Source organism: Trifolium pratense, linkage group LG4, assembly GCF_020283565.1.
Source record: "Trifolium pratense cultivar HEN17-A07 linkage group LG4, ARS_RC_1.1, whole genome shotgun sequence".
NCBI classification, from domain to species: Eukaryota; Viridiplantae; Streptophyta; class Magnoliopsida; order Fabales; family Fabaceae; genus Trifolium; species Trifolium pratense.
In genome coordinates, this window is record NC_060062.1 from 4,744,231 (window position 1) to 4,763,754 (window position 19,524).

General features: G+C 33.2%; 2 protein-coding genes across 3 annotated transcripts; one reads left to right on the top strand and one right to left on the bottom strand.

The window, feature by feature from the left end:
• Positions 1 to 1,946: 1,946 nt before the first annotated feature.
• LOC123921509 (mediator of RNA polymerase II transcription subunit 15a-like) lies at positions 1,947 to 12,269 on the top strand. Of its 2 annotated transcripts, none has more exons than XM_045974092.1 (12): positions 1,947 to 2,218; positions 2,975 to 3,098; positions 3,867 to 3,978; positions 4,344 to 4,464; positions 5,506 to 6,720; positions 7,185 to 7,255; positions 7,931 to 8,005; positions 8,476 to 9,768; positions 10,310 to 10,654; positions 11,325 to 11,519; positions 11,629 to 11,717; positions 11,889 to 12,269. In XM_045974092.1, the coding sequence occupies exons 2-12, from the start codon at positions 2,989 to 2,991 to the stop codon at positions 12,106 to 12,108; spliced, it is 3,846 nt and encodes a 1,281-aa protein (XP_045830048.1). In that variant the 5' UTR covers positions 1,947 to 2,218; positions 2,975 to 2,988; the 3' UTR covers positions 12,109 to 12,269. The 2 variants fall into 2 exon arrangements, with proteins under 2 accessions (XP_045830048.1, XP_045830047.1); XM_045974091.1 differs by having other exon boundaries at positions 1,963 to 2,218; positions 8,455 to 9,768.
• A 1,937-nt stretch (positions 12,270 to 14,206) lies between these two features.
• LOC123921510 lies at positions 14,207 to 15,533 on the bottom strand. The gene has a single exon (XM_045974093.1). The coding sequence runs from the start codon at positions 15,434 to 15,436 to the stop codon at positions 14,804 to 14,806; it is 633 nt and encodes a 210-aa protein (XP_045830049.1). The 5' UTR covers positions 15,437 to 15,533; the 3' UTR covers positions 14,207 to 14,803.
• Between the last annotated feature and the right edge of the window lie 3,991 nt (positions 15,534 to 19,524).

Below are 19,524 nucleotides of genomic sequence, written 5' to 3' on the forward strand. Positions count from 1 at the left end.
CGTTCCTGACTATAGTAGTTTAGGAATCTGAATCACATGTAAATGTTTCACGCAGTTACACACAATAAACAATTTCAACTGTACAAAATTGAACGCTAGATTAATATTAATAATTGAACCCTAGATTAATATTAATGTTTGATCAGACGGTCATAAATAATAGTGTTGTCTTGGCCCCTTTATATATGAGTGAGGTGGATACTATGATCTCCACTCACATCACATCTTATTGGTATCCATTTAATATCCACATATATGCACATGTATGTGTAGACAATTTTGTCAATTTCAACCTTGTGGATGGATGTAAGTAAAAGATGAATGAAAGGGAGCCTAGAGAAATTTCTTGCGGTACAAGTGACTGATTAGATTGGCAATAGATTACTAAGAAACAAACATATTGAAATAACTTGTCTCCTTTGCTTTGGCACACATGTATTTGAAAGTACATATAAAAAACAATTGGTTTTGTCCATATGTGTGCATTTCTGAACAAATTAATATACCATTTGTTTTACCGTCTAGAAGTACATCTTTATATAATCATAAAAATAAATAAATAAATAATCTTTACATAATCATGTGTGGTGGTTTTTCAAAAAAAATTGGGGGTGTACGTGTAAATTTGCTCCCATATGTTTGGAATTAGAAGGCATCGTGTGTGCTTTAAATCAAAACTCAGAATGCTTTTCAGAGTGCTTCATTAGAGAATTATAAACATATTGATAATGTATGTCTACATTCTTATATTTTAGATTACAAGAAAACATTTCTGAAACACATTGGAGTAACACCATGGGAATTTAGTATGAGTGGTTGGTGTGTAGTGTTTGAGTTTTGTAACTTTTTAAGTTCAATTTTTACAAAAATAAGGAACAACGTGTAGGAGTAATAAATTATCGGGAAAAAAAAAAAGATCGAGTGATACTTTTACTCCACTCATTTCTTTAAAGTGGTTTTTTTTCCTTTTCAAATTGGTAAATTTAGAATTTGTTGTTCTTTTTCGTCTCTGAACTCCGAATAATTGAATTTGGACGAGAGTGATTTTTTAAAATTAAGAGGTAGACAAAGAAACTCGAAAAAAAATATGAGATTTTATTTTCAGACTCGATATAAATCCTTTTACAACACCCCTAGTTTACTAAAGAATAAAAAAAAACATGTTTTAAGACTCATCAATAAATTCAATAGTGTCCGGTTTAAATTGCACTTTTAGAACTCTAAGCATATTTTTGGTACTAGAGTTCTAGAATTCGAACTAGGGGAATGGTGGGTGGTCATAGTCTTGGTTAGTGGCCTTTTTTAATTGGTCCATATAGAGGTATTGTCTCTTATATGACAAATTGTTTGTCTTGCTCTCGTCTATAATTACTATCCTCTGTCATCCTCTCCTCCCTTCACTCAACTATCTTCTTGTCGGGTTTTTTCAAAAGTTGTTGGGTAAATGACTGCACGATCTATCCTTGTCCCTTGATAATGAGGTGTGAGAATGTTATGTAGTTCAACAAAGAACTATTGAGCCATGATGATTCAAAATGTTATGATCAGTCAAACGAAAGCTTCTCGATTGCTTTAACAAAAATTAAGTTTTTCTTGTGTTGGGTGGTTATTCATTCTACCACCTTTGTGAGTGTGAATAAGAAAGTTTCATCTACCCTCATAAGTCCCAAAAATGGAAAGTTGAGCTCCCAACATTTTACGTAACTTTTTTTCATCTAATATATAATTCATAGTATAAAACAATGGTTCAAATTCTAAATTTTGAAACCCCTATTTTGGATATCAGGACTCAAAACCCAAAAAATAAGCTTCGAGTAGGACTTGAACAGTGTATTTTTAAATTCTCATGGGGCGCGAAAGATTTAGTTAAAAAAAGCGCGATTTAGTGAAAGAAAAAATATATAAAAACACTAAATATAAATAGAAGATACTAATATAAGCCCAATAAATACTTCCTTTTTTATGAAGCCCATCATCCACTAAAAACAAAATATAAATACAGAGAAACACGTTTTAACAAAAAAAACAACAAAAACTTGTTTCATTCATTCCTATAAGAAAAACGAACAACAAAACTTAGCACAAAAACTTTTCATCAATCAAAAAACAAATTCAACCGCTTCCATCACTGTGCCCTCACTCAATTCAACTTCCCGGTAGTAACCGCCACCGGACTTCGGCGGACGTCATCATCGCCCGCCGCAAAATCTCCGTCCAGGTTTTTGACTTACTTTTCAATTTTTTCCGAATTCAATTTCAACCGCTATAATTGTCTCTGCAAAACGCAATGCACCGCCGAATTGCATCGCAGAAGATCATCACTCTGAAATGCAATTCATTGATTGCGCGATAATGCCGCGCCATTAACGATATATGTTCATGTAATTTATTGGTTCAATTGATATTAAGGTTTTGAATTCGAGTAATTTGAATGAATGAAAAAAATTTGTTGGAATAATAACAATTGGTTGATTATATGAGATGAGAATGATTTTTTTTTTTTGGGATTAAAATGTAGTATTTGACATAAGAATTGAGATATCCTGATTCATGATGATGATGATGATGATGATGATGATGACACATTTTAGTTAGTGTTGTTAATTTTAAATAGCGGCACTATAGCGTAGCGGACTTTGAACAAATTGTTATTGGTCTGCAATACGTTGCTTAGCTCAAGGTGTTGTCAAACAGTGGTTATAGCTGGGTGCTATAATGCTATATAGCGTAATAGAATTTGGACAAATTGTTATTTTTTGCGATCAGTGATTGACATCGCTGACTTTAGATGATTTATTTATACATGTTTCTGTTATTGAGGGTCCTATGATTGAAGTTTTTTTTATTCTTGCCCGCTAATATTTACATTGTATTGTTTGTACAATATGCCTTTGGTACATTACATATATGTTCCCTTCATATGTTTCTCTTTAGAATCTGGCTTGATTGGACTGTTCTTTTTTTGGTGGTTCAGATATTTCAGATTTGATGGACTCCAATAATTGGGGACCTAATCAGGGTACTGAACCCCCTGGCGACACAGGTGATTGGAGAACTCAACTGCAACCTGATTCACGCCAAAGAATTGTCAACAAAATGTAAGATTCAGTGTCAATGTTGTATCACCGAGGTCATTTAAATAGTATTTTTACCTGTCGTTGCATTTCTAAAGAAAATTAAGAAATGAATACTCAATCAATAACTTCACAACATTTATAGAAGATTTCTTTTGTTTGTTCCATAGATACAATTCTATCCAAGAAATGGTGTAATGGAAGAATTAAAAAAAAAAATGAAGCATGTTTTGCCATTCTCTTTAACAAAATTAAATCACTTAAGCGCACAACATTGCTCCAAATTCTATTCAATTTCTGAGAAATAATAGGCAAATGCATTAATTAATTTCCAAATGTTGTTCATCTGAATCACCACCAAATATTTTCATGTTCCATGCATGATTCTTAGTATGTTTGTGCTACAACTACAGTACATCTTGTATGGGTAGGTAGGGAATGACCATAGTTGAGTATTAATTTGAATATTAATAGTATATACTTTTCAAGTTTTCCGATCATTTACTGTTGCATTGTGTGACATTTTTTTTTAATACGCATTGTGTGACATATTGAAGTAATTGGAACAAACTTTTTTGTATAATTGATGAATGATGATCCTATGATCTGTCCTCTATACAGTAATCCAAGTGTGTTTCTATTTTTTTTTGTTCTGCGAGTGGGGGAAGTGAATAATTATCCGACAAACTGATTGACTTTTTACTGCTAATCTTGTTTTGTGTTTGTGGCATTACCTGAACATCTCTATTACTTGCATTATCTAAATATTAAATAATTGCTTTTCCTCTGTAGAATGGACACACTAAGAAAACATCTTCCTGTTTCTGGTTCTGATGGATTACATGAACTTAGGATGATTGCTCAAAGGTTTGAAGATAAGATTTATACTGCTGCGACAAGCCAGGTACATTCATTATGTATTGTGAAGCCTCCACTTTCATTAACGGATACTCATACAACTACGTTGTATTGTAGTATAGCATATAGCCTACTGTAGTTTTTTGTGTACAGCCTATAGAATAACAGTTTGTACAAACAGTTATCTCGTTGTGACTAACTAGCTAGTCTAAGAAAGATCTATAAGTAACTGAATCAAACTCGGTAGTGAGATTTGACCTCTAAATACCAATCATCATGTAATCATAAATAACTTTTGATCAAGAAAGAATATTAAGATTCTCTCTCATTTCTCTTTCTCGAAGATTCCATAGGTTTCTATTATGTTGAACATGGATTGTTTAACTAGGTACTGGTGTTCCTTTCTTTCAGTCTGATTATCTACGGAAAATATCCATGAAAATGCTTACAATGGAGAATAAATCTCAAAACACCACTGCCAACAATATGCAATCAAATGAAGGTGGTCCTAGCAATAATCCACCCGATCAAGGTAAGCATATATTATCTGGGGATTTGGTGGTTGTATTCAGGTATCGTACCACAGATGGCAAATCCTATTTAATTATTTGTGTATTAAATATCGTGAAATGGTTATTTAGATCACTTAAACTTCGGACATTTGTGAAGTACTAGCAGAAACTGAGAGTAACCTTATTTATTACCTAAACTTTAATCAATTGTTCTAACAGATCCTTCCATCTAACTTCTGTCAAGTCTTTATGGAAGTTGGAAGTTTTAGAATTGCCATATGGTAATTCTGTTGAATATTGGCTATTTTGCTGGAATCTAAATATAATTATCTATTATCTATTGAAGTAATTATTCTGACTTTCTCAATTGTTCATGTTTGTCGGCTGATCAGTATCACCCATTCTACGCATGGTTAAATAATAGTGTTTCCTTTTATCGTTATTTTTCGAGATAATCTCTGCTTAAATGGATGGGCAATAATTCAGATGTGCATAATGTTATTTCATTGACTGAATTTGTGTGCGCCAACCTGAATATTCATAAGAAAAAAAATTAATAAAAATAAGATCCAGTTAAGTTCCTTATTTTTCTTGGCATGGTTTGTGAATGATGGAAGGATTTGTTTACTGATGTTTGATGAATTTAATTTTGTATTATAGTATTGTTTCTAATTGATTCCAAATACTCCTTGAATGGAAAGTAATTGACCCGTCTAAATAATTAAGTATGTCATTTCATTAAAGGGGGTAGGTTGGTTGATGAATTGAACGGTTAACACGTTGCTACATGTGGAACTTCTGTTTTTGTTGAATTTATAGATGTTGTTGGAACTATATATAGTTATTAACATCCCATTTTTAAAATCGAATAAATAAACAAATTTTATTCCATTGGTCATCTTACTATCCTTCCCCGTATGTCTTGTTTTATTTCCTTCTTTTGTATTTTTATATGACCTTTTCTGTGTTGTTAAAATCCCAATCATGTTTTCATGTTAAAATCCATATATTTGATTTGTGTTCCTTTTCCTTCTCACTTGCGCAAACAATTTTTTTCACAGGGCTCGTTTTACAGTCTCAAGTACTTAATCAAGGGCAGCAACAGCCTCGTCAGCAGCTTCTATCTCAGACTATTCAAAATAATGGTGCACCTCAGCCTAACTTTCCATCGGTATCGAATCTATCCCAGATCCCCAACCAGAAGATTGGCCAAAATTCCAACACACATCAACCTGGGCAAAATTCTGCGAGTAATGCTATTGGCCAGAATTCCAATGTACAGGGTATGTTTCCTGGTTCTCAGAGACAAATGCTAGGAAGGCAGCAGGTTGTTCCCCAACAGCAACAGCAGCAGGTTGTTCACCAACAGCAACCACACAATCCACAACAGATTCTTTACCAACAGCAGCTTCTTAAGCGCAAGTTCCAACTGACGCAACAACAACAGAACCTTCTGCAACCAAATCAATTGCAATCTTCTCAGCAATCTGTTATGCAAACGTCATCGGCTATGCAGCCTTCTTCCATGATGCAAACAACTCTATCTTCTAGCCTTCCACAGAATCAGCAGTCTAACAATGTTCAACAGTCAACACAGTCCAGGCTTCAGCAACATTCCCAAATTATCAGGCAGCAACAGAATTCTATTGCTCATCAGCAACAAACACCAATGACTCAACAGCCAAACTTGCATGTACAACAGCAGCAGCAGCTTGTAGGGCCTCAGTCAAACACAACGAATGGGCAACATGCTCAGATGCTTGGGCCACAGAGCAATGTCGATGACACACAGAAATCCCAGAGGTTACATCCACAACAGAATAATCTCATGAACCTGCAACAGCGACAGCAACAACAACAGTTACTGAATCAGCAGAACAATCTAACAAATATAAATCAACAGTCAGGAAATAATGTACCAGGGTTACAACAGCAACAACTGTTTGGAACTGAGTCTGGCAACCAAGGCATCCAAACAAGCAATCATTCTGCACACATGCTGCAACAATCAAAGGTTTCAATGCAGCAACAATTGCAACAAAATGCATCAAAATTGTTGCCATCTCAGTCACAGCAGTCCCAGACACAGGCTTCACAGCAGCAATTAATGTCGCAGATTCACAACCATCCTGCACAGATGCAGCAGCCAAATCCCCTGCAACGAGATATGCAGCAAAAACTCCAAGCATCAGGGTCCTTACTTCAACAGCAAAGTGTTCTCGATCAGCAAAAACAACTATATCAATCTCAAAGAGGTCTTCCAGAAACATCAACAAGTATGTACTTGCATCCATGTACTTTGCTTTGTCATCATTTTCTCTGTGAGTCAATTGGCTCTATTAGCTAATGAAAGTACTCTGGTAGAACTGGACCAAGAGATAGAATGAAAATAGGAAGAGACCGAAAATGGTGTATCATTCAACAGTACTTTCTCTTATCATGATGATACAGAGGTAGAAAGCGATACACAAACCGAACATTCCTCGCTGGTATTTGAGAGACCCTTACTCTCTCAACTTACTTTCTCTAATCTCTTACTGGCTCAGTTTCCCTCCTTCCTATCCTATATATTCTCAACTCCTAACTATATCTAGATATTACAATAAGTTAAGTGGGATGTTGTCCCCTGCCGCTTGTCTGTTTTTCCTTATGTAGACCCTTTTTTTTGTTAACCTGTTATCATACTCATTTATTTTCTTAGCATTATGTTCAAGTGATTTTCATATCATATTTGTTGTAGCTTCTGTGGATTCTACCATTCAGACTGCACAACCAAGTGGAGCTGATGGGCAAGAAGAAGTTTACCAAAAGGTACTAAGCTATTTTCCCTAGCACTTTTATTTCCTCACTGAAGTCTTGCGAGGACAGCAGAAATTAGTCAATTAAATCAAGTGAAATAAAGAAGGGTTATATATGATGAATTTTAATGTGAGAATTTCACTTAATAATAAAAATGAACTCTTTTGGTCTTGAGGTAAAATTCACGTTGTTCTTTTTTAAATAGGTACCTGTTATCCATTCCATGCAATGTTTGAATGAATGATTCTCATCTTTAGTATGATATTTAAAATCTTGTGTGCAACTATAGAAATTGCTGATATTTGAACACAAAATATATTCAGTTTTATGTCTTGAGTGGTTTGTTTTTATTACTATCCTTTTTATTATCTGTCAGCTAATGCCACCATGCCTTTCAAATAGTGTCTGTAATTACTTTGTCTGATGCCATCTTTATTTCTTTCGCATTGCTTCAGTGAAAGTTAGTGTTACTGTTAAATCTATAGACATCATCTCTATTTAAGCATGAAACTTAAACTTGCAACTTTATGAGACCACAAAACAATAAGGAAACAAAAAACCAAAACCAAAAGGAACTTCTCAAATATCTAGAAGTGTTAATGCAGCAGTGATTCAGATGTTCTTGTATGAGGGATTTCAAGGTTACTAATGTTTTGATTATTTGACATCATCTGTTTCAATCTACAGCTGCAAACCCTGAAAGAAAATTACTTGTCAGATATAAATGAAATATACCAGAAAGTTTCTCTAAAACTTCAGCAGGTACGTTCATGATTCTTTGACTTGCCAGTTATGAAAACTCATTCATAAAGCATGATTTCCATTGCAATTATATTGACTGGTAAACACTAGAATCTGCAGCATGTTCTCAGAAGTAAATGGCATAAAGCCTCAACTCCTTTCTGAAATAAAATGCTTTATTCCTATGTGTTTGCCAATAATTTATACTAGGTGAGACAGGAATAAAAATAAAAATTATTAGATGACAAAGGGAAGCTTTTAACATATCTTTGGTATCTAAAAGGCATTCAAAACTTATTATTTCAGTATGCCAAATGATTTATTCATATAAAAAATACTGTAAATGAAGGGTATTAAATTCTTCTTAAATCATAACAAGTTCCTTGAAGGCATGTTTCATTACAAGCCATAATTTTATTGATGTGTCTACTTTTACTCTGATTAATCCAATTACCATTTTTATTTATAAGCACCACTCTATTCCTCGACAGTCAGAGCCAGATCAGGTTGAAAAGATAAGGCAATATAAAATTATGGTGGAACGCTTAATAGCATTCCTACAGCTTCCCAAGCAAAAAATTACGCCTGCTATTAAGGAAAAATTTGGAACATATGAAAAGCAGCTAGTAAGTACCATAAATTCAGTTAGGCCAAGGAGAGGCATCTCTTCACTGCAATCAGGACAGCTTCCCCCAACTCATATGCCTTCGATGCCACAGTCACAATCCCAAGTTACTCCAGTACAGTCTCGTGAAAATCAAATGAACTCTCAGATGCAGCCATCAAATTTACAAGGTTCTGCAGCAACGATACAGCAGAACAATGTTGCGAGCTTGCACCACAATTCTATGTCTGGTTTAGCAACAACACAACAAAATATGTTGAATACAATTCAACCAAGTAATAATTTAGATTCTGGACAAGGAAATTCTGTGAACTCTCTGCAACAGGTTCCAATTAGCTCCCGTCAACAAAACACTGTTAGTACTCCTCAACATACCAACATCAATTCATTACAGTCACAAGGTGGGGTAAATGTGATCCAACCAAATCTAAATACCCACCAGTCAGGTTCCACTATGTTTCAGCACCAGCAGGAACAGAAGATGCTGCAGAATCATCAGCTCAAACAACAATATCAGCAACGTCAATTGATGCAGAGGCAGCAGCAGCTACATCAGCCTGCAAAGCAACAGCTGTCTGGACAACTTCAGACACATCAAATGCCTCAGATTAACCAAATGAATGATATAAATGATATGAAAATGCGACAAGGAATCGGTGTTAAGCCAGGGGTATTTCAGCAACACCTTAACTCAGGTCAAAACTCAGCCTATTCCCATCAACAGTCGAAACAAGGGAGTCCATTTCAGGTTTCTTCACCCCAACTCTTTCAGGCTGCGTCTCCTCAAATTCCACAACATTCATCTCCCCAAATTGACCAACAAACTCATCTCCAGTCTCTAACAAAAGTTACAACTCCTCTGCAATCTTCTAATTCACCTTTTGGGGTCCCTACTCCTTCACCTCCCATGGCTCTATCTCCTATGCTAGGAGACTCTGAGAAGCCCATTCCTGGCGTTTCATCATCAAATGCTGCCAATGTTGGACAACATACAGGGGGTGCAGCAGCACCAGCTCAATCCCTTGCCATTGGGACTCCTGGGATATCAGCCTCTCCTTTATTGGCAGAATTCAGTGGTCCAGATGCGTATTGTAATACTTTAGCAGCTGCTTCTGGGAAGTCAACTGCAGAGAAACCTATTGATCGTCTAATCAGAGCGGTTAGTCTAGAGAGCCTTTCATATGCTTTTCAAATGCCTGATTAAAATACTAATATATTACTTTTAAAAGCTTTTACTACTGTTCTATTTGTTTTAGGGGGAAATTATAACATGCGTCCATTATTATGGTAGATGAGTCTATGTTGTGCCTGGGGAGTGTCTAAGGAGTGTTGAAGTAAAGAAAAAGGTTTTTTTTGGCCACTTGTCTGAGTTGTTCGACACGTGCACGGATGTCAGACACCACTGAGAAACGCTTAACCCAAAGAGTTTTTTTTTTTTTTGAATGGCAAATTGTTAGTTGTTAGTATATTACATTGATATGTTAGTTTTCTCCTCGCCAGGATTTGAACCCTGGACCTCCAACTCCTTAACCCTTAGCTCAACTAGTTCAACCAGTTGAGCTACCCACCCTGCCTAACCCAAAGAGTGTCCATGCTTCATTGTTTAGTGCTAGCTTAATCAGTTGTGTTTGCTAAACTTTTATTGGATGTCACAAATCAGAGAGAGAAAATGATCTTGAATTATTCAATTGTCTTGCCAGGTTCAATCAATGTCAACTGAAACATTAACTGCGGCTGTCAATGATATTAGTTCAGTTGTCAGCATGAGTGATATGATAGCAGGAGCAGCTCCAGGTAATGGATCAAGAGCAGCTGTTGGCGAGGATTTGGTTTCCATGACTAATTGTCGTCTTCAGGCTAGAAATTTTATTACTCAAGATGGTACTAGTGGAATCAGGAAGATAAAGCGCTACACCAGTGCTAGACCGTTGAATGTTGTGTCATCTGCTGGAAGCAAGAATGATAGTACCAACCAGTTATCTGCTTCAGAGGCTTCTCAGCAGGAATCAACTGCAACATCCAATGTCAAGAAGCCAAAGGCTGAGGTACTAAATTATATGTTTTCAACTGTTACATTTTATTTTATAATTGATTTAACAATGTCTTCTACTGTCTTTTTTTCCCATGAGCAATCTTTTACTGTCTTTGATCTTTGTCCACTGGCTGGATAGTGTGATTTATATGGGTTTGAATGGATTATAGACGCATTTACATGTTATCTACATAACTTCTGAACCTTTTAATGTACAACCCTTCCCAATTGAATATTCAAGTGTTTCTCTATTTTCTGTTCGGATATAAGGAAATAGTTAGGGACTTTTAAAGTAGTTAGCTGGTTAGTTAAAGCGAATTGGCTACAAAATAAATATAAATAGAAGGATGTAAAGGAAAAGGGAGATCCTTGAGTTTGATAAGCATTTGAGTAAACATAGTAGTGGCTTTGTTGTTGAAGGGGAAACCCTTGTAGGGTTGAGGTCATTCATTCAATTTGGATACCCATGGAAGAATTAGCTTTCAGACTGAGATCATTCACTCAATCTGGATACTTAGTAAAACATGGTTAGTTAGAAGGTGATGATTTTAATACACTTTTCCAGTGCTAGCAGAGACTACTATATATATAGTTCTGCATTTTCTCTTAAATTAATGCTTAATAACTGATCCGATGCTTTGGTCTTTGGCTCTGATATTGACTTTATGTGAATTGTGTGGCAGGTTAATCACGCCCTTTTGGAAGAAATACAGCAAATTAATTGGCGACTTATCGACACTGTAGTAGACATAAGTGATGAAAATGTTGGTTCAACTGCAGTTTCTGCAGCTGAAATGGCAGAAGGGACCGTGGTCAAATGTTCTTTTGTTCCGGTGGCTCTCAGTCCAACTTTAAAATCTCAATATGCTTCACTACAGGTGTGGACTCCCAGATTTCGCAATTGAAACAAATTTTAATTTTAAACCTTTTATTATTATTATTATTATTTTTGTTTTTTAGCCTTATTTGTGTTTTGTCACCTTACAGTCACCTATTCAGCCCCTGCGTTTGCTGGTTCCTCCAAATTATCCTAATTGTTCTCCCATATTCCTAGACAAGTTTCCAGTTAAATCCCGGTGAGATAACAAACATTTTAGTCCCTCGTGCTTTAAATTGCTAATTTTGCATCTTAAATGTTTTGGATTTTCTCTTCACAATAGTGGTGATCTATACAATGCATTATCATTTTTCACCTTTTTCTTAAATTTGCTAAGAAATGTTTTCTAATGCAAAGTGTTTTATGGCAGTGAGGGGAATGAAGATCTTTCAGAGAAAGCAAAATCAAAGTTTAGCACATCCTTGCGTAATTTATCACATCCTATGTCCCTTAAGGATGTAGCAAAGACTTGGGATACTTCTGCTCGCGGTGTTATTTCTGAGTATGCACAACAATTTGGCGGAGGAACATTCAGCTCTAAGTATGGAGCTTGGGAGTATGGAACTTGGGAGGATATCTTGGCTGCATAATGATTCTTGCACTTTCTATGCCAGACCATTTTGTTTTGGCCAATGATGTTTCAAACTTTTTTTTTTTTTTTAAATATGAGCTTTGATTTATTTGATGTAGATAAAAGCGAGTTAGAATCCTCTCCATTTCTTAAATGAATAGAGGGCTCCATTTATCAAAAGACACATGAGAGATATGATTAGAGGTGGGAATAGGCTAGGCCGAGCTAGGCTTTGCCAAGCCTGAGTCTGGCCTGTCAAAAAATCGAAGGTCTGAGCCTGGTCTGTGGCCTATCATAGGCTTAAATTCTAGGCCTGAGCCTGACCTTTTGAAAGTCTGATGTGGCCTGTTAGCCTGTTTAAAAGCCTATTTCATATGAACATATTTAAATAAATAATTATATTTATTTTGAAATATACTTATGAACTAATAAAATAATGTTCCATTTGATATTTTAGAGAATTTGACTATATATGTCATCATATTTCAATTCTAGTTTATAATAATACATTTATATATGTTAAAAACTAATGTAGATTAATAAACTTAAATTACTTAAAAAGTTAATAGATTTATAATTTAATCAAAGTATAAATTTTAATATATAAATAATAATCGTAATAAAAATATTATTCATGTTAACTTAAATAGGCCGGCCTAGTAGGCCTCAAAGGCTTTTTTAATGGCATGCGGCCTGACCTTTTTAGCTAAATAGGCTTATAAAAAAGCATTGGTCTGTTCTATTTAAAGAAATAGGCTGGTCTGGCCTGAGCCTATGTAGGCTAGGCCTTAAGGCCATGTAGGCCGGTCTAGCCTGTTCCCACCTCTAGATATGATGTATCAAATTTTGTTTATTATTTTAAATTTCTTTTAATTCTTTTGTGTCTTTCTCTTATTCAAATGGAGTCATTCATTTCTCAAGTAATGGATAGGATTCCAACTCATAAAAGGCAATTTATAAAGCAGCAGCATGAAGTTTTTACGATCTTTATCTATACTTTGTGGCAAAATTATTAAATTATAATTTTAGTCATGGTTGGCCAATTTTGGTATAGTTATAAGATGGATAATTGTTTATCTACCCTGTTTATAACAACTGAATCATTAGGTTTTGTAAAATCGCGTTGTGCACTTTTATTTGTGAAAGTGTGTCTAAGTAATTTAGATTGGTTGGACCACAAACATTGCTCTTAGGTTAGAACCACAAAACAAACAATTGACCTCAAAAGTTCCATTAGCTTCCACAAAACTTGCTTGTTTGAGACAAAAGTGAAAAAAAAAGTAACTTCACATAGAAGTAAATGCTAGACTAGTAATTACAAAACAAGATCAAAAATGGGGTCCTCAGTGTCCAATTCATGGTGTTTCTAGACAAAGTGAGGTTGGTTGTGTTGTGTGCTTCTGAAGTGAAGACAATAATATCTCTCATAGATCAGAATCTATGGTCACCACTTTGATGTAAATAAATGGATAGTATTCTGTCAGTTGTCACATGTGGGGGTCATAGAGCAGTTTCTTCTTTTCCCTTCAATTCCTTTGCATGTTGAGTGATTCAGAGTTCAAACCACAATGATGTTATACTTTGTTATTAATGGTAATTTTAGAATCAATAATGATACAAGCACATTCCAACTTTCTTAACACTCACTTAACACCTCATTTTTTCTCTACCTCTTTTTTATCACATGATCAATATATCTTATCTATTACTATAAAGGAAGCGAGAGGAGTGTTTTATATCACTAATCAGCATGGATTTTCAACATATAAAAGTTTATGCAATTTGGCGTCGGCAGAAAATCTAAGTTTACGATTGGTAGCCTAATGAGGGGTTTAGAATTTGATATCATCAAACAATTTGAGCTTATACAAAACTTAACTTGAAAAGCTACTATTTATATGATAAAATATAAGCAAAATTGGCGTAAAAATCAAATGTATTTAACTCAAAAAATATTTAATTTTTGAAACTCATTTTGATTATATTTTGTTATAGAAGGAGTAATTCATCACTGACATTTATGTGCTCACTTTAAACCACTATTTTGATCATATCATTAGTCAATTGGGAGAAATGTCCATTCAAGAATTCAAGAACAATAATGCTATGGCAGGAGATTATTTAACTATAAATATACTTTTGTCAATGTGTATATTGTAAAAAGAACTAACCATGAGAGAGTACAAATTTGGACCTCAAATTTGCAATAAAGAACTAAAGTAATCACCTATCTTAATCATTCTCTCCCCACAATTACGCTAATCTAATTAAATCCAAATTTCCCCTAACAAAGCTAAAAGTTACAAACATTCAAAAGCAAAAAGTAGACAAACCTCATTACTCAAACAGACAAGGTGCTAAAGTTACCCATCCGCATGATCCACACCACTAATGCAAAATAACAAAAACATAAAAAGCAACAAAAAAAAAAAACACATTCAAATCTATATGGTGGAAGAACTCAAAAAACCCATCTCTCACCAACTTATATAAAATATGTCTGGACCTGCAGTGATTTCGCATATCCAAACACGCGATCATAGAAGCTCTAAGTTATCGTAAATATAACCTGACGCTTCTACTTCTGATCCACTGCAAGTTACTACAACTATTTGTCGTAGTTCCAAGCATCCACATAAAATTTTGGATTGAAATAGTTAAAACCCCGAAAAGAAAAATTAAAAAAATTAATTAAAAAAGTGAAATTAAAAATTTTAGTTTGGTTTTAGATCTTGGAACATAGTATCCCACCTGATATCTTCAACAGCAGCTGACCAATAACCATTACCATCTTCATCATCACCTTTCATCTTTCCTTCATGAAAATGATAAACCATAGGAGTACTACAAAAACTATCAAGAGCAAGACCAGGCATAATTGTAGGACTAGGACTTCCATTTGTAAGCAATAGCCTCTCTTGTTTAGCAACCTTCAACTTCTTATTCCTCTTAACCAAAGAACTACTCTTCCATGATGATGATCTTGTTCCATAATAACTACTACTACTAGCTCTTGATGTTGGAACAACAACAAGTGCTGTATTTGATTCTTCACATGTAACCAATTTTCTCATTATGTAATTAGATAAGCACTTTTTTGTCTTTTTGATTGCTACCATGATCTTTGAAATTGGTCTTGGTGGTTGTCTTTTTCCCTTTTCTTTTCTTGCAAGTTTGAGAATTTCTAGCCTATGTTTGGCTATGGATATTCCCATGCTTTGGAGAAATTCATGGTTGAAGTAAACCAAGTCTTCTTGTTCTAGCTCATTGTGTGCAAGTGTGAGGCCATACTCATATACAAGAGATGGATCAAGGTTTGTTTTTGAAAGCCATGAGAACCAATCCATGCTGGTTGGTAAGATGAAGGAATGTGTTTGTGTGTGTTATGTGTGGGCTTGAACTTCAAGAGGGGTGTATATATAAAAGGTTAAAGAGGGTAAAGAGAAACTGAAAAGAAAGTGGTTAAAATGAGTATATAAACTTTTTTGGGACCCAAACCCTATGTAGAGAGGGAAAACAAGCAAATGTGCTCTAGGGTGACAAAAATGGTTTAAGATAAAAATTAGATGAATATAAAATGATGTATCCAGTTAAACACCGCATCTTAATCAGAAACATTAATGCATTATGTATATGGGTCATTTCGTTCATATATTGTGGAAAATTTATTTTTTCCATATGTAAGTTTTCTTGTTCACATTTGACGTTCCAACATTCTCCCCGTCAAGCAAACGTTCATCCACATACACTTGCACCGTCGTTCACACATCACACTCAACATCAACAAGACAAGCCGTTTAACTATCATTGTAAAAAAACTTTCGATACAAGAAAACGACCACCTTTAGTTAAACCATTAATTTTGATATGATTGTTGGGTCATGAAGAGACATGTATGATCATCAAATTGAGTATTGAACAATCACGTAAATGGAATTTGACATCACATTTTAATTCAAAATTTTAAGATATTAAGTATATATAGACTCTTTCACTTATATGTTGCTAAATATATCAACTAATTTTCTATCCAACGTTTGCAATCACACACTTAAAATACCTAACAAAAAGCATATCAAAGTTATAGCCGTTCGATCTTTATTAATTCAACAGATAAGATCTATGACTCCATGTGTACAAATAATCTAAATCCCACTTTGTTGGGTGGGTAATTGACTATATATATGCTTTTGAAAAATTGGTTATTAGTTGAACCTTGAGAGTGACTAAAGAAAAAGTAAGAAAAGGGATATGTGGGGTATGTAACCCATGTTCACATTCCCTCCAAAACTAGTCATGGTATGGTATGATTAAACTTTGAGGAATGGGAGTAAGACCTAAGAATTCCATGTGGAAATGTAATCTCCCATCCCCACCATCAATCACGGTTTATGAAAAAGTGCCTTCCTTATGAAGCCACCCACTATTTTCTTGGTGTAAAAGTAGTTGAGAGTAGAAGTAGAAAAATGTAAGAGTTAAAAATTGGAATATGGTATCCCATTTTAAGGCGTTATGTACAACACATTTGAGACATTGATGTGGGCTTTGTTTAAAACAAAAGCAAAGCCTTCCATTCTTTTGCTTTCAAATGAATAACTAACACATGATTGATCTACCATATATATTGAGAAACATGTCAAGTATGATACTTTGTTATGGGATTTAGTGTGTGCTTAGTTTTATGGTGACTAATATTGATTTTGCAGGAATCAATTTTATAAATTTATATGCCAAAATTATATTTATTAATTCATATGTCAAAATTAGCAGTGTTCACATGTTGGCTCGGATTGGATCGGTTTTGACAAAATATGTTATTCGATTCAATGAAACATATGTTGCAAGGACACATGTTTCTTATATGATTTAATTTGATATTAAATTTCTTTATTTGGTAGTTTATCATGTGTCCTAAATACACATGTTAACATGATCCTTAATTTATTTATTTTTATATAAGGTCCAAAGAGCATTCATTAACATTTAAATTTTACCTTTATATCCATACATCTATATCTATATCTATCTATATCTATCTATCTATCTATATATAATTGTAAAGCAAGCTTTTTTTGCTGATGTGGCAGCCTAAGAAAGGTCTTCCCTTTTACCTTTTTTCTAAGCTCAAGTTGGTGCTTATGTGTCATCCTTATTTTTATTTAATAACATAATAATAATAATAATTATTTTATATATATATATATATATATATATATATATATATATATATTTAAACATTGTCCCCACCAACTATTTAGCTTCCCATGTAATTTATGGAAGAAAAAAAAACAGTTTTTTCTAATTTCATTGTCTAAATAGATCAATAATGTAGAGTTGAAGATCAAGAGATAATATTATGTAACTAAATGTCATCATTATTCCCACAAGAAAAACGTATGCATTAATAATTCCTACCCCAATGACTTTAAAAAACAATTATAACATACAAATGATTTATGCTATAAATTCTTGCCATGAAATGCATCAATCCTAAGGAGATGTTTTTTGCTCTTCTTCTCCTTTAATAATTTGCTATGGGCCGGTTAGTTCTTCTTTCTTCTCTTTTGTTCCTAGATTTATTTTTCAATTGACCAATTTATATATTATTTCTAATAAAAAGTTTATTGTTTTCTTAAATTGATGCTTCTTTTTTTTTTTGCAATTTTGCACTCAAATTTTCTGCATAACAATTAGGATCAAGAGAATTTGATATTTACGTAAAAAAAAATTGATATTTTTTGTGTGTTTGCAGATAACCAAATGCATCAATCCTAATGAGATGTTTTTTGCTCTTCTTCTCCTTTAATTTGCTATAGGCCGGTTAGTTCTTCTTTCTTCTCTTTTGTTCCTAGATTTATTTTTCAATTGACCAATTTATATATTATTTCTAATAAAATGTTTATTGTTTTCTTAAATTGATGCTTCTTTTTTTTTCACTCAAATTTTCTGCATAACAATTAGGATCAAGAATATTTGATATTTACGTAAAAAAATTGATATTTTTTGTGTGTTTGCAGATAACAAAATGCATCAATCCTAAGGAGATGTTTTTTGCTCTTCTTCTCCTTTAATTTGTTATGGGTCAAGTAGTTCTTCTTTCTTCTCTTTTGTTCCTAGATTTATTTTTCAATTGACCAATTTATATATTATTTCTAATAAAAAGTTTATTGTTTTCTTAAATTGATGCTTCTTTTTTTTTTGCAATTTTGCACTCAAATTTTCAGCATAACAATTAGGATCAAGAGAATTTGATATTTACATAAAAACATTGATATTTTTTTGTGTGTTTGCAGATTACAAATTCGACCTTTGTGTCTTAATCAACATACAAGGAAAAAAGGTTATTCATTGTGCTATTTTTTTAATCATTCATTATACTATTTTTTTTTTCTTAATTTATCCAAAAATAATAGGTTAAATTTAAGAAATATGAGCTGAGTTTTTTTTATAAAATTAGACATTTGATAATGTCTACTATTTATTTATATATCACTCCAATTTTTTGATAATGTCTACTATTTGATAATGCGTTACTACTTTATAATTGTTTTTGTGTAGTTATATGGCTAAAAATTATATAAAATATAAAATAGAAGAACAAAAATAGAAGAACAATAACGTTGGCAATCGTGTTTTGTTTTAAGACAAAAATAGAAGAACAATAACGTAAACTAATAATGACCTATAATGTATAATTAATTGATATAAATAAGAATAAGCTAACTATTATATATTTATACAAATAAAGTCGGTCTTTTTGGATGCATAGATTGATCTCTCTTCTCAAACATATCTATACCCAAATCATATGCATCTTCTTCCCCAGCACATACTAAAATATAAAATAGAAAATATTTTACATTATTCTATTATGTAGATTGTCAAATATTTAAGCTCATGTTTTTATTGATATAACATTTGTTTATCTAATTTTTTACCCTTATTTCATGATTTCTTTTACTGATAAATGTGAATATGTCTATTTATTTTAGGTGAATGAGGAGATCTATAACAGGATATAAAGAATTCTATTAAGAGAATGATAGAAACAAAAAAAAAAGTTGAAAATAAATTTTTTGAATGCATTTACTCATGTGACGTCATTGTTAATTATAATTGTAATATATAATATACATGAAAAGTATTGGTGTAACTTGACTAAGAGGTTGTCAAAATAGATTAATCTCCATACATTTATCATCTATAGTTTAAACATAGTTGATTGAGTAAAGTTTATATATGCACTTTATATTGATCGACGAACAATTTGTGTTCATCTTTTGAAGTCTAGCTCTAATATAAAATTTGACAAAATTTATTCGAAAACTCTTTAAATGTCTATTTTTTGTTTTATCAAATAAGAATACTATTTACATAAAAACAGTAATTGAGTTTATAAAGGTCAAGATAAGTGTCTAACATTTTTTTTATAAAA

What these genes read in the sequence shown, in the direction of transcription:
- LOC123921509 (XM_045974091.1), top strand. Translation starts at nt 2,989, where the DNA reads ATGGACTCCAATAATTGGGGACCTAATCAGGGTACTGAACCCCCTGGC. An exon ending in CAATAATCCACCCGATCAAG is followed by an intron (nt 4,465 to 5,505) that starts GTAAGCATATAT and finishes TTTTTTTCACAG; the next exon opens with GGCTCGTTTTACAGTCTCAA. An exon ending in CTCAATATGCTTCACTACAG is followed by an intron (nt 11,520 to 11,628) that starts GTGTGGACTCCC and finishes GTCACCTTACAG; the next exon opens with TCACCTATTCAGCCCCTGCG.
- LOC123921510 (XM_045974093.1), bottom strand. Translation starts at nt 15,436, where the DNA reads ATGGATTGGTTCTCATGGCTTTCAAAAACAAACCTTGATCCATCTCTT.